The 14,760-nt window shown below is 66.5% G+C and overlaps 1 protein-coding gene across 3 annotated transcripts in view; it reads right to left on the bottom strand.

Moving 5' to 3' along the window:
* Nucleotides 1-9,120, bottom strand: part of ATP2B3 (ATPase plasma membrane Ca2+ transporting 3) — a 43,304-nt gene extending 34,184 nt beyond the window's left edge. For all 3 annotated transcript variants that reach the window (XM_024116763.2, XM_055081527.1, XM_055081528.1), the window contains exons 1-6: nucleotides 9,096-9,120; nucleotides 7,613-7,920; nucleotides 3,156-3,353; nucleotides 2,717-2,974; nucleotides 2,145-2,270; nucleotides 1,926-2,051 (exon numbers count right to left, since the gene is read on the bottom strand). In XM_024116763.2, coding sequence (XP_023972531.1) covers nucleotides 1,926-2,051; nucleotides 2,145-2,270; nucleotides 2,717-2,974; nucleotides 3,156-3,353; nucleotides 7,613-7,820 — 916 coding nt within the window. In that variant the 5' untranslated portion in view covers nucleotides 7,821-7,920; nucleotides 9,096-9,120. The remainder of the gene's footprint in view (nucleotides 1-1,925; nucleotides 2,052-2,144; nucleotides 2,271-2,716; nucleotides 2,975-3,155; nucleotides 3,354-7,612; nucleotides 7,921-9,095) is intronic.
* Between the last annotated feature and the right edge of the window lie 5,640 nt (nucleotides 9,121-14,760).

Raw genomic sequence — 14,760 nt, 5'->3', positions numbered from 1 at the left:
GGGCCTTGGGCGGAGACGTGGGGGAGGCGAGGGGTCGTGGGGGCCGCTGCCCCCTCCCCGGAGCCCGGCCATCGCCAGAAGGCCAGAAACGGGTGGCGGCAGCACTGAGCCCACCGGCCGGATCGAGAGGTGGCGGGGGGCGTTGGGGGGGGGTGCTGAGGGCGACGTGCCGCCTTCCAGTCTCTGCAGCCGCCAGGGCCTTGGGCGGAGACGTGGGGGAGGCGAGGGGTCGTGGGGGCCGCTGCCCCCTCCCCGGAGCCCGGCCATCTCTGCTTCCCCTGCAGGGCCCCCTCAGGCTCCCCTCCCCCAGGAAGCAGCTGCTGCTGGTGTCCCCTCTGACTCTTAAGTGGCACAGCAAGCGGGGGCGAGGAACCGGGGCTGGGGGAGGCCCGGGGGGCGCCTGGAGGGGTCTTGTCAAGGTCGAAGAGAAGGGGCCTAGGACCGAGCCCTGAAGGACGGCGACATTTAAGGGACCCAGCGGGCGGGGAAGAGCCTGGAAGGAACGTGGAAGAGGCGTCCTGCCAAGCGGCCACCAAGGACTCCAGTGCGGCCCAGAGGAGGCCCGGGGTCCGCCTACCCACCCACTCGCCCTCCTGTGGCGAGACACCGGGCTGAGCCCTGCGGGGAGGGGGGCCTAGTGTGGCCAAGGTGGCCGGAGGTCCGCCGGTGCCCACTGGCTGTGAGGGGTGGGCCTGGTGGACCAGAAGCAGGGAGGAGTCCAGGGAGGGAAGCCAGGCCCAGGCTGCTGGGACACGGGGCCGGGGGCGGCTCCTAGGCAACAGCGGCTCGTCCATTTCCTCCCTCACGCCTCCAGGAGCATCCACTTCCTCCCTCACATGCCCAGGTCTGGGGACACTAGTGCGTCTTTCCTTACGCTGACCTGTCCCCACGTTACTCCGGGCCCAGCAGCCTTGACTGACTGAGGTGGAGCTGGTGGCCCGCACGCCCTGTCCCCAGGGCCCTGGCTGCAGGCTTCTGGCACACGGTCTCTCCGTACTCGTGCGTGTCTTTGTACTTCTAGCGGGCCCAGGTGGCTTCACTCAGGGGTGGGGTGCACACCTAGAAAACGTCATTCCTCACCTGGTTTGACGGCGGGAGTGGCCTGAGGGGAGACCCAGGGCAGAGCAGGGTGAGTTGTGAGCAGATGGAGGTCGGAGCCGTGGAAGGGACCGGGGTCCTGACTGGGATGGGGGCGGGGGGCGGGGATGCTGGCGGAGCTCCAGAGCTTCGTAAACCCTGTTCTGAGGAGCACAGGGGGCACCAGCCATGCCTGGGGCTCGGGACGCTGGCAAGAGGAGGCAGCTGGGTAGCCGTGTGCCAGGGAGGCCAGGGTGAATATCGAGCCGGGCCCTCAGAAGACATCTGTCCCTCGACACTGCTTTCCCTTAGGGTGACGGCCCTGGCCCCATCTCAGCTTCCTCTGGCCCTGGATGTCCTTTGGGGTGTCTAGTCCTTTCTGCTTGGGAGCCCTCCACCTTTGGCTGCGTGGCCTGTGTTTCCCTAGCTGCCACGTTGGCCTGGGGCCCTCAGTGCCTCACCGTGTGGGCTGAACACCCCCAAGTCCGGGTGGCTGGTCCCTGTCCCTCCAACCCCATTCCCACCCAGGCAGGGCACTCCCCCAACCCTGGCACACACGCCCCCAAAGCCTTAGGGGAAGAGCCGTCCGAGGGAGACTGCCTCACACAAAACTGGGGGGCCCCCAACCTGCTGGCTCTGGGGCAAAGACCCCAGAAGAGGGGCCTCCAAAAGGAATCAGGAGACAGTGTATGGCCTCCCACCCCCTGAGAGCTGATTCTCCCCAGTGCCAGAGCCAGGGACTGGGCCAGCAAGGGGCCGTCACCAGGCAGGCGCGGAAGAGAGCGTGGCTACATACGGGGGGCCAGCGGCCTGGCGGCACTGGGCACTGCAGGGCACTGTCGCCTTACCTTTCTTATCCTTTTTCTCCTCCTCCTCTCCACCAGCCCCAAGCAAGGTAAAGATGATGCCTGTCTGGGAGTTCACACCAACGGCGGTCACCACCATTCTTCCAGAACCTTCCATGACATGAGTGCCTGGCACAGCAACACACAGAGACTGAGACAGAGATCTGCACCGCTGGGTGGGGGGCACTCCAGGAGCAGGGCCTCTGGCCCCGCTGGGCTCACCTGACAGCAGCATGGGGTCTTTGTCTGCCGACTTGCGCACGTGGTCCGACTCGCCCGTCAGGGAGCTCTCATCGATCTTGAGGTCATTGCCCTGGATGAGCACGCCATCGGCGGGCAGCAGGTCTCCTAAGGCCGGCCAGGCGGCCAGAACCACAGAGCATGCGTCCAGGAGGCCTTCCTCCATGCCGCCTCCCATCTCCCCCAGAGGAGGCCCTGTCAGGTGTGCGGCCCTCTTCCTTTGGTGTCCTGCTTTCTGGGGGGGCACCCACCCACTCCGAGCCCTGTCATCCAGCTTCCAGGAAGGGGGCCCACAGGAGCGCCCTGCCGTGCTGGGGAGGCCCTCGACAGGCTGTGAGGACAGCCTGCTCCTGGGGCGCGGAAGCCGCTGACTCTACTCCCCGTCTTCGCAGGGCGTCCTGCCCGAGCCCCCCGCCTCCAGCCTCCCACCCCATGCGCCCCCCGCCCCCGGAGAGGGCCTGCGCTGGGGGCGGGGGCGCGGTCCTCCGCTCCAGCCCGGCCCTGGCATGGGGGCTGAGCTCCTTCGCAGCACGGGTGGCGACGGGCGCGCTCACCATACTTGATCTGGGCGATGTCCCCTACCACGAGCGCGGCCACGGGGGCCTGGAGGAGCTGCCCGTTCCGGATGACGGTGAACCTTTGCTCCTGCTCGATGCGGCTCTGCAGGCCCCGGAACTGCTTCTCCTTGCTCCAGTCGTTGAAGGCCGTGACCAAGACCACGCAGATGACAGACAGCAGGATGGCGGCCCCCTCAATCCAGCCCGCCTCGGCCTCCCCTTCATCTTCCGCCCCAGCCGACACACTCCCGCACGCTGGGCCCGAGGACAGAAGGGAAGGGCAGGGGTGGCAGAGAAGTCCCTCCGCCAGCAGCCTCCTCCCTCCGTCACCTCAGGTCCCATGCCTCCCCTCCTGCCAGCACCTCCGCGCTGCCGCCCGCGTCCGCCCCCGTCTACCAGGTCCCCCTTCACCGCCCTTCCCAGCCCGGCCCCTCACCTTCGCTCTCCTCTCCGGGTGGCGCATAGAACGAGAGGCCCAGGGATACGATGGCGGCCACCTCCAGGATGATGAGGGTCACATCCTGCAGGGCCTCCCATACCAGCTGCAGGAAGGTCTTGGGCTGCTTGGGAGGGATGAAGTTCTGCCCGTAGATCTGCCTGCGCTTCTCCAAGTCACTGGTGTTGTCGGCCAGGCCTGCGCAGTGTGGGGGCGTGGAACAGAGGCACACAGGGAGAGGATGGGAGAGGCCAGCCCTGCACCCCCCGCGCCTTTCTCCGCGCCTGTCTTTCCCTCTAGACTGAAAGCTCCCAGAAAGCGGGAACCGTACTGGCCTGGCACCTGGAGCCCTTCTGCAAACCCTGGGGGCGTGTAGGCGGGAGCGCGACCACGACCACGCGACAACTTGGAGCCCGACCACAGGGAAGGGTGGACCAGCCTCCTGATGCGCCTGCGGAGGTCTAGGAACCACAGTCCCCTCTGCATCCCCGACAAGCTGCGTAGGCTAGGAGGGAGGGAGGGAGGGTGGCCGGTTTACGCAGCGGCTCAGAATCAACACCCACAAAGGGGCCCGCCCCAGCTTTTGGAAGCTGGGCCCTGACTTCTCGTTCTTGGGACGACCCACTTCCCACCCAGGCCTGCACCAAGGCCGCTGGGTCTCTGCTTCTAGAGCATGAGCCTCCTCAGGCCCATTCCTGAAGGTACCGGAAGCTTCCATGTGGGACTGGCATCCAGGCCACTGCCTCCGAAGGCCGGGCATCCACTTGGCCATCTTCCCTCAGCCCTTGGGACTCTGCTTCCTTCCAGGCCCATCCACGGGCCCCCCACCCCCACCCCCGCAAGCCTTTCTGGCTTCTCTGCCCCCAAGTGCCTGGTCCCACACTGACACCTCGTGGACAGACAGTGGCTTGCAGTTCCCAGACCTGAGTAGCTGCCACTCTCCAGGCCTCTGGCGGGGAGGGGCGGGGCAGGGGGGTGGGCAACCAGAAGGGCCCGGGTGCCAGCCCTTGGGGTGCCCCCTGCCGGCTTGGAAAGCCACACGAGACCCGGTCCCGGATGACTTGAGAACAAGAAAGTGCTGAGTGTGGTGCAAAGGGGTTGGAAGGAAGGAGGGCCGGTGTGTGCTGGACAGGGAAAGGTGGCTTCTGGGGATGGGGAGGGGGAGGGGGGCCCCGGGGAGTGGGGGAGGGGGGCCCCTCGGGGTGGAAGGACTGACAAGAGCAAAAGCCCCCAGACGCACCCGCCTTGGCGCGTCTCCCGAGCTAGGCCATGACCGCGCACTGTCCGCCCCACCCAGCAGGAGCCACAGCTGTCTCTGCCCTTCTCCCCCGCCCCACTGTGCCTGGGCCCCGCCATGGCTCAAGTTTCTGGAGGCTGTGGCCTCCCAGTTGGGCGTCTGGGAGAAGCTCAGGACCTCAGCTCCTAAGGGCTGGGGACCCAGCTGAGGGCCCATGTCCCACTCCCTTGACCTACAGGAGATGTGAAAAGTGGGGTTATTACCAGGAAGGTCCTCGAACCCTGAATCTCCCAGACACCCAGGGTCTCCACTACCCCCGCCCTGGGAAAGGGCACTGATCTGGAGGCCCCGAGGACGACAGAGGCCCCCGCACCCCCTAGAGAGCCCATGGGTCCTCGTCACGCCTCAGGAATCTGCATCCTGCCTGCCCTGCCCCCTATGCCCAGCTGGTCCCCACAGGAAGCTGGGCCCTCGGGGCCCCTTCCCCAGGAGCTCCCTCCCTCCCTCCCTCCCTCCCTCCCTCCCTCCCTCAGCCTGTGCCTTGGCCTTGGTTTGCCCTTGGTGCGGCAGCAACGCTCCTCTCTGCCTTGCTCTAGACCAGCCCGGGGCCTTGGCCTTCCTGTGGGCTCAGGGGTCCGGAGAGCTGCTGTTGCCGGAGCGCTTGCTGGGGTGACCGAAGGCAGCTGCGGCCCCTCTGGTTCTGAGCACGCGCTGGTCCAGCAGGGCCCCTGAGGTGGCCCAGGTCCTGGGTGCAGGGGCAGTGGCCGGCAGTTGGCATGGACTCAGATGGGCACCCTGCCCAGAGCGGAGGCCAGATGCCATCAGAATTGGATTAGGACCACATGGGGCAGCTCTCGGCTAATCTGCCCTCTCCTTTCCATGAGTGCCGGTGGAGGCCAAACGGGGCAAGGGCCGGGGCCCAGGTCTCCCCAGCCCGGCCCAAGACCCAGGCTCCCTGGCTTCTGGGATCCTCTTGGATAGCTGAAAAGGCTTGTTGTCAGGAGAAGAGCAAGTCCCCTCCTCCAGTACAGCACGCACCGCCCTGGTCTCCTCACCCTCCCCGAAGCACCAGTCTGCCAGCCGGCACCCCAGAGTCTGCCCGCCTTGCCAGGGGGTGTGCGTGGGGCCAGGGGCTCAGCTAAGTCGCCCCTCCCCCCGGCTCAGGTCACTGTGGCTGAGCAGGAGTGGGAACGTCCAGCCTCGAGGGCTGCCGGGGTCGGAGACGGGAGGGCGGCCCTCGAACCGCTCATTCTTCGGGATGCAGACCAGGCCAGGCTGGGGTCCCGCCCTTCTTTACGCCCGCCCCTCCACAGGCACCGGGCGAGCGCCAGAGCCTCTGTGGCAGAATCGGGCACGTTCCCAGGGGCCTTGACATTTTAAATATTTAACAAGGCCTGACAGGCAGGGGAAAGAGCTGCCAGCCGAAGCCCATCTGCTTCCTTTTATCTGGGAGAGGCCAGAGCCCTTGTGGCTAAATGGCCCTCTACCCCGGCCTCCCCCACCACCCCCCCCACCCCCCGCCCCGGCCCCGAGTCCGGGGGCTGGGGGGAGGGGCTGGGCAAGGAGGAGAGCAGGAGAGAGCTCCCCTGGCCCTGAACCAAGCCATCTGCCCCGATCACACACCCACGCCAGGCTGGGTCCCCTTAGAGCACAAAGCGGGAGAGACCCGGGCGGCTCCTCAGAGCTCCTGACCTGGCCGCGCGGGCGCCCCCTCGCCCAGCCTCAGGCCCACCTCCCCTGCGGGGGGGGGGGGGGCGCGGGCAGGAGGGATCTCCACTCCCTGTTCCAGCCCTGCTCCTTTCGGCTCCTTCAGCCTAAGGATTTGGCTCTCAGTTGGAGGAGGGAGCCCTCCTTGCCTACAGGCTGCACGCTCTCCAGCTGGCGGCGGGCACCTGCCCCGTGACAACCAGGGCGTCCACCACCCTCCGCCCTCAGGAGAAGCCCTGAGGCACCCCTAGGCCTAGCCCAGCCCACCGCCGCCCTCCCTGCCTGCACTCTGAGCTCCAGGGGCTTCCAGATCCCCTCCCAGAGGGCTTGAGGTGAAGCCAGATGGAAGAATATCGGAAGATCCTCTTCAGCTGGTCATCTACGTCGTTGCCAGGAAACAGGGGCCGCCCCGCGTTGCCCAGGGCCCCCCCCCCCGCGGGGGGGGGGGGGGCGGGGGCAGGAGGCATCTCCACTCCCTGTTCCAGCCCAGGTGTCACCTGCACACAGACGGAGCCAGGGAGCGGGAGGCAAGGGTGACGGCCAGGGCCCTGGGTGGACAAAGGTGTGATAGCCGAGACAGGAGCTGATGCGATCAACCGGCACTGGCCGGGAGCAGGCCTGACATCAGCAGCCCTGCCGGGGAAGCGGCAGCTGGGCCGGAAATGCTCCGGCCTCGGGGAACTGGGGCCAAGCCTGGCTCCCGGGGGTCCCGGCCTCCCAGCACACCCAGCGGGCAGGACTGGGGAAGGCTGGTGCAGGGCAGGGCAGACGCCTGCTCTGGAGCAGGGGAAAAGGGCCAAAGGGCAGGGGGGGGGGACCAAGGTGGCAATCAGGCCTCCACCCCTAGAACCTTCTAGAGGACACACCCCAGGCTCCCTAGAGGCTCCCTGCAGCAGATCTCAGAGATATACCGTCTCAGATTTGGACCTCTTCAGGACGGCCTGCGCTGGCGCCACCTCCGCTCAGCACTCTACCTGGCCCCCACCCCAAGCCCCTCCCCAGAGGACCGACCCCTACGCCTTTCCTCCTCTTCCTGCCCCCCTTAACTGCACAGCGGGCCGAGCGTAGGGGGAAACCGGGGGCGCTCGGTCAGGGGCTGTCCCGCTCGTCTCTTGGAAGAGCTGCTGGGGTTTCAGTTTGGGGCCCATCCCGCCAGCATGTGCGACTCGGTGCCGGCTTCTCCCTTCCTCTCCTCTGTCGTTCCATTTCTATTTAATCCAAAGAAGAGATGATGCAAGCGGGAGCTGCTGATTACGGACGCACAGGTGCAGGGGGTTGGGTTGCCCCACACAGAGCATGTCCCGCTCAGGGGGAAATAGGAGCGCACAGGCACGATCCTGGTCGTGGTCGTGGTCAGGAGTGCCTCTGGGGAGCTGCTGCAAGCCCACCCAGCCCTGGGCGGGGCCGGCCCCCGGGGCTAGAGAACGGCTGCAGGGAGGACTGAGGGGCGGTGCGGGGCCCTGTATCCCCGGCGCACACGCCGCCCGGGCCAGGGCTCTGCTGGCAGACTTACCCTCCGTGGGTGAGGTCTTCAGCCTCCTGCAGAGCCCGCCCACATCCCCGTAGGTTTCCTGGACTTTCTGCAGCGCCTCGGCCCCTCGGAGCTCCATGAGGGAGCGCAGCTCGGCCAGCGTGCACCCAAAGCCCCCTGCATGGGGGGCCTCCCGCTGCTGCTGGGGTTTGGGGTGGAACTCGATGGAACTGTTGGCCACGTCCCCCATCCTGCCTGTGGCGCGGGAGGGGAGGGCGTCCTCCAAGGTCCCAGCGCCTGGGTGAGGTGCGGCGAGGCGGCGGCAGGGGGAGGTGGCCGCGCCCAGACACCTGGGGAGAAGGAGGTGAGAAGAAGCCCGGGGCTCGGTTGAGACAAAACCAAGGTCCACCCTCCTGGAACGTGTTCTCTGCAAATCTGCACTCGGTCTGAGCCACGACTCACGGAATGCAGAATTGCCCTCCCAGGCCGGGCCCACCTGCCAGCTCACCCCCATGTCCTGCCACCGTAAGCTCGCTGCGTGGGGAAGCAGGCAGCGTCAGAGGCTCCTGGTGGGGACCTGCCGCCGCCAGCCTAGCCAACCTGGGACGCGGAGGCTCTCACTGCCCCCCGGTGCAGCTGGGAGCCCACACCGAAGCAGGGGCGACGTGTCAGGATTGAATAGTGGCTGGTCTTGCCCTGGCGCGGTTAGGTTATCTGTGCCTGTGCCCAACCTCGAGCTCCACTCGTCTGCTTGCCTGATTAAGACTCGCCCGGTGCAGCCGGCATGCTATAAATCCCTGGGGGCAGTGGTCTTCTGGCGCGGCCTCTGCGGCTCAAGGTTTCAGGCCCGGGGAGCAGGCCAAGCCATGGACACAGCCAGCTGGGCGCTAGGTCAAGGCTTAGCGTGCAGGGTGTTTCTGCCGCCTTGAGGGGACCTGGGGTCGGGGGCAAGGAAGGAAGGGGGGTGCGGTGGGGAGGGTAAAAGGAGGGGAGAGGAAGAGAGCGGAAGGGGAGGGTGGAGGAGAAAGCGGAAAGCAGCCGCAGGTCACTGGTGACTTCTCCGTCGGCACAGAGCCGCCCACTCCCCTCCACACCCCTCTGCCCTCCAGATGGCAAAGTAAGGAGCCGGGGTCTCCCCAGGTTAGCAGCAGCCAGCCAGCCCCCGGGCCGCACTGCCTTCCTCCTCTGCAGGGCATCGTGGGGCTGCCATCCCACACCCCGCCGCCACCACCCCACCTGCCTGAGGAACCTCGGCACCCCGGCTGCCCCGCCCGCCGCCTTCGCAGGGTCTGGTGGCGTGGACCACGGGCGCCCGCCGGGCCGCCCCTCCTCGGGCCCCTGGCTTCCCTGCTGGTCCTTCCCCACCTCTCATTCCCGGCTTGTGGCCTGAGCGTGCGTGCCGGCATCCCCCAAGGCCGTGCACTAAGCTCCGCGGACTGAATCAGTCTCAGCGCACGTGGCCTTGGCCTTCTCACCAGCAAAGAAGCCTCCTGGCAGTGAGGCTCAGCTGGGCCCGATCCCTCACCTTTGGGGAAGCTCCCGGCTCAGGAGGGTCCTCTTGGAAGCAGAACTCGGCCACCAATCCAGGGTTTTGATCTAGAACCGCCCATGGAAACACAGTAACCCGGAGCCTCGTGGCCTCCGCTCTCAGGAGAGCCCTTACCTCTCTGTGAGGCCAGCGGACGCCAGGAGCATGGACGTGCCACAGTCCTCAGGGGATGAGACCAAGGTCTCTGGGGAGCAAGGCCCACTCCCCCATGCCCCCAGGCCTCAGGGGGTCTCGGAACATGGTGGAGGCCTCAGTTCCTCTGGACACTGGCCTCACGCTGTCAAGAAAAATCTCACGTGCTTAAGGCAGTCTCGCCAGAGAGGTCTGGGAGACAGAGAGGCACCTCAGCAAATGGCCATCCAAGGTGAGCCAGGTTTTAAAAGTTTGGCCACCTAGGTGTTAACTCTCTAGACACTTTCTGCACGGAGCAGCCTTCATTGCCGGAGGATGTGGGAACAAGATGGCAGCCACACGACTGCACCGTCCCCTCCGGCTCCCACGCCTCTCCCCACCCCCTGTCCCTGCTGTTCACCATCTGACCAGTCTTTACTGAGCATCTACTGTATGCCCGTGCTGGCCATCTCTGCTGCGCACAGAGGGGTGGGCAGGCCCGAACGGGCCCCCGCACTCTCTGGCCGGGAGATGGGTGCCTAGCAGTTCCCGCTGGTGAGAGAGAGGGAGGTAACAGCTCCAGAGCAATGCGGGCGCAGTTTGGGTTGGGGGCCGGGGGGGGGGGCGCGGGGAGGGAAGAGTGTTCTGATACCAGGAAGGGGGCGGATCCCATGGGATCCGGGAGACGACGGAGGGGGCTGCAGGAGGGCTGGGGGCAGGGACCCCGGGGGCACGACCGGAGCTCAGGGGACTTGAAGGAAGCCAGGCTTCCGGGAGGCCAGGGGAGGGCAGGCTCCTTCCGGGGTGCTCTGTGAACGCACCTGCCCACCCAGGTGGGCACAGCAGGAATCCTCTGCCATCTGTCAGCTCGGGAAACTGAGGCTTGGCCGGGTGAAGTGGCGGAGCCACAGGGACGCCTGGGTGTCCTGCTTCTGACTGCAGGCTGTTTCAGGAGGCGCTGCAGGCCGTGATGGCAGCTTTCGACTCACCCGAGCTCCCCAGCCCTCTCCAGACGCCCCGGGCCGGCTTTCCCCACCACCACCCCCCCCGCCCCCCGCGGCTTCCTTCCCCTCCTTTCTCTGCCCTGAGCTCCGCGCCCCTGTCTCGCCATTCGCGGAAGGTAGCACGCGGGGTGAAACTGGCGGGGTTGGGCTCTGTCTCCCCAGCCCCCTAGGCTGTTGGTTGCTGGAGGGGAGGGCGGGGCCGAGTTCATCTGCGGAGGCTCCGCTTTGGCTTTGACCAACGGGCGCTGTGCGTTCCGGTAGGGTGGGGGGCATCCAGCAAATATGTGAGTCACTTGTCCCTGAGCAGAGTCCCCAGCCCTGGCTGAGGGGAGTGGCCAGCGCTCACCCGGGGCTCTGATGCCCTTGGCGGGCAGGCCACCGGCCTGCATTCCAAGACCTTGTAAAGTCGACCCACGGAGCTACCAGGGCCTCTCCAGCACTTCTCTCTAAAAGGGAAGCCAGATGAACAATTTGTTCCTTCTATCCTTTTGGCCTCTACACCCGCTCGGTGAAGACCCGGTTGAAAGGCGCCCCGCCCCGCCCACATGACACTGGTGGCTTCCAGGGGGTGAGCCAGCGGCTCATCGCAGGGGAGGTCGCACCCTTCCAGGGGCACCCTGCAGGCGGGCGGCACAGCATCTCCCCCGCCCCGACCACCGGGGCTCACCCGGGGGCGGCTTCGTCTTCCCCCTCCGGCTCTCTGCTCCTGTCCCCCAGTGTGGCCCTGCCCTCCATTAGGCAACAGCCGCGGCCCAGACCGAGCCACGCCGGGGCCTTGAGCCGCTCCTAACTGGTGTGCTGTCACCCCTGTGGCCAACTGGGCCCAAGGTGACTCGCGGTAAGGGGACCGGGCGGGGAGTCGAGGCCCGGCCTCCTGCCCTCGCCGCAGCCCCGTGGCTGGCCGTGCCGTTGCTCCGTGCCTCAGTCTCCCCGACGGCCTGCCCGCGCCGCAGCCCGCTCTCTCTGCCTCGGCCCCCGCCAGGCCCCACGTGCCGACTAGCACCCCACAGGCCTCCCTCCAGTCGGGTGGCTGGTCACCGCATTGCCCGGTTCAGGCGCCGTCGCCCTCTCTGCCTCCAAGCTGCGCTGGCCTCCGGAGAGCCGAGCGCGTGTTTCAGTCCTCCCCTGGCCCGTCGGGCAAAAGGCCACGTTCCTTCAAAGGACCCCCCCGGCTCCCGTCCTGCGCTGGCTGTTCAGCAATGCCCCCACGCTGGTCTGTCCGCACGCGCCCGCAGCTCTGCTGGCCCTGCCACAGCACACAGCCTGGCCGCCACGCCTCTCTGTCCCCTCTCCCCCAGCGGCCCCTGCAGAATCTGAGCAGCAGTTCAAGCGGACCGTTCCCCGGAAAGTCTCCGCCAAAGCCGACCGCTGCTGGGCCCAGAATCCCGCGGCGGGTTCTGTCTCGCTCCGCTTGGCACGGCAACGGCCTGCGAGCGGGTCTTTCCCGCAGTCGGGCCATCAGCTCTGAGAGACACATGGCAATTGATTCGGCAAGAAGTCTACTGCATGGTCAGCCCGGGGGGGGGCGGGGCCAGGGTCCTGGAGGAGTGAGTGGGCGGGGGCCCGGGCGGCCCAGGAGGAGCCGGGAGCCTTGGGAAGACAGGCGGGGACGCCAGGACCCCCGGCTCGGGGCCCCGGAAGCCGGAGACCGAGCTCCTGCTAACCTTCCTCCTCATGAGCTCCACAGGCCAGCGGGTACGGGGGGCATCGGTAAAAGCAGGGTCTGTCTTGAGTGACCGGTGGCCACTGGAGAGGCCAAACAGCATAAACTCTTGTTTCCCTGGGTTCTCCGTGAGCCTGGGCGACGGCCTCCCTCCGGCTGAATAAGGACAGCAGCCACCACCGAAATGGCCAAGAACAGAAGCGACTGGGCCTATCAGTGCTGCAGGCCTGACAGAGACTTTCCGGCCTGGGCTGGCTGCCTAGAACGGCTTGTAGGCACCGAAAGGGCAGAGAACATACCATTTCTGTACTCTTTCATCTCTCAAACCTTAATGGGCTTAATTGAGTTGCAAACCTCCACAGAGGGGGACTCGGACCTTCTGGCTTTTGCTCCATCCTGGCCCAAACCGGCCTGCACTGGTGGGTGGCAGGAGCAGACCCGCTGCGGGCTCCCCGGCCCGCCTCCCCACGGCTCCGTGACTTTCAACGGGCTGCTACCCAGGGGGGCGCCAGGCACGGCAGGCGACAGCTCAGCTGCAGGCCTGGACATTTTGATGCCTCTTGCCCGGGCCCCGTGACTCAGGTCCACCCAAGCAGAAACCCAGGAGCCCTCTCCGCCCTGCGCCGGCCCTCCCTGGCCACCGCGGACCGGGCTCGGGGGGCTCTCCCAGCACCTCCGACTTAATCTGCCCGGGTCCCCCACTTCGCCTCCTTGGCCCTGCCCTCCAGGCCCTGGACGGCTAGGAGCTTCCTGGAGGAGATGGGGGCACTTGTGCTCCCAAGCTCCCCTTTCGTGGGATGCTGATCCAGAGGCTTCCCTCACTGCACCCTCACAGACACCCTGTGAGGGCAAGGAGACGCCTTCTCTCCACCTCAGGCCTCCTGGCCTCGCCTTCCAGGTCCCTGAGGAGAGAGTCAGGCCACTCCTGGCAGCTCAGCCCCTTGGCTGCCCGGACAGAAAGCCCTTCTGCTTCCCCAGCAGCCGGTCCTGCGCTCTACCCGGCGCCTTCACGGGGGAGACAAGGGATGGGGGACGCGAATCCCACCTGCCGGCCCCCCAAGTCACAGGTCACAACGCATTAGAATTCCCCGCCGTTCACAGCGGTGGAGACACGGTCCCATGGCAGCCGCTGTCTGACCCCAGTCTGCGGTTGCTGGGGGCCGAGTGGAATCTGTCCCCACACTGGTGACCGGGCATCTGCCGCTGGCACCGCCACCTCCCTGGGGCGGATGGATCCTGGCTGGTGGCACCAGCCAGCAGCCTCCGGGCCCTCAGCCCTCCTGTCAGTAAGCTGGTGACGAGAACACTCCCCCGCTGCGAGTACAACCGGCCCAGGGCAGCACGCTCCGAGGCGAGAAGGGAGCAGAGCCCCCTGAAGTCGAGTCCCGAGTCCATGTGAGTCCATCTGAGGCAGTGTCCCAGGGCCCAGGATGCCGCCTGATGCCCGCCGCCGTGGGCCCTCCCGGCAGACCCAGCAGCAGAGGCCCCTCTCTCCACCTCTGGGCACCTGGAGACCGGGCCAGGCCCCAGGGACCCCGAGGGGAAGAGCAGGACGCCCCACAGGCTGGTGGCCTCCAGGCACCCTCAGACGGGCTTGGGGCCGGGGAGCCTGCAGGGGAGCGAGGAGTGGGTGCCCTGCCCTCACCCTGCCCCTTAGATCCCAATGATCCCAGGCAGGTGAGGACGGTGGCCGCCTACCCCTTTACCCCTTGATGTCCCACGCCGCCCCTCCCCCACCAGGCCCTCTCCCTCCTGCCGGCCCCGCCCCCTCCCCTCTGCTCCACGCACCTGGCGACCACCCGGCAGGGGAAATGAGGGCTCCAAGGACAGAGGCCCCGCATTCAGCCAGGGAGGGAGGGAGGGAGCCCGGGGGGGAAGGAGCCCAGGCAGAGAACAGCCTCATTAATATTTCAGAGGCACCGTCACTGCAGCTCCTGGGCCCTCACAGCTCCACCGCTTATGCTAGTGGCGGGAGGAGGATGGGATAAAAGAAGGAAAGAAAACAGAGAAAACAGATTTAAAGGGACAGCTCAGTCCCCCCGCCCCAGCTCCGTTCCTTCCCCGCCTTGTTCCTGGTACAATCTGTGCACACGCCAAGTGGCTCTTGCAGAGAACAGCTTTGGGCAAAAACAATAACAGCAGAAAAGGGTCAACCACCGCCCAGCGACACACTCCCACCTCCTCCCACACGGGGCTGCCCCTGCTGTGCTGTGACCAGGGCACCGGGGCCGCCTCAGGGACCCACGGGAGCCGCCAGCAAGGCCAAAGGGTGCTTCCTATCCAGAGCCTGGTCCAGACCCAGAGGACCATGTGAGGCCAGCAGAAAGACAGATGCACAGACGCTGGGCATTGGAAGTCCCCACGAATCAGAGTCCATTCAAGGAGGATTTGAGAACCCAGGGAAACACAAGCCTAGATTCCTGGAGGTGGCAGGGACCGGGGTTTGCCTGATTCAGCTCCTGTCCTCGGGCGGGTGAACTTCCTCAGTATCCCTTGCTACTTGATGGCCCAGTGCTTTAGTCTAATCTAGAGCAGTGGACACCAGACCTGGAGGGGTCCCCACTCCCCCCAGCCCTGGGGGCTGCAAAAATGCATAGTCCCAGTCAGAGCTGCAGTCAGGAGGGGGTGGCACTGGGCTCTGTATAGCTCCTCCAGAGGCTCGCGAGGCCCAGCCAGGTTCGATGCCGCATATTTGCCTGCCTTCAGAGGCTCCAGGGAGGGCCCAGAATTCTCCAGTTAAAACAAGCTTATCCTCCCCTGGTGGTGCAGTGGTTGAGAGTCCGCCTGCCAACGCAGGGGTCACGGGTTCAAGCCCTGGTCCGGGAAGATCCCACATGCCTCGGAGCAACTAAGCCCACGCGCC

Source organism: Physeter macrocephalus, chromosome 21 (assembly GCF_002837175.3).
Source record: "Physeter macrocephalus isolate SW-GA chromosome 21, ASM283717v5, whole genome shotgun sequence".
Classification (NCBI taxonomy): domain Eukaryota; kingdom Metazoa; phylum Chordata; class Mammalia; order Artiodactyla; family Physeteridae; genus Physeter; species Physeter macrocephalus.
The sequence above is the reverse complement of the archived record's forward strand: the minus strand, read 5'-3'. Positions and strand labels throughout refer to the sequence as shown.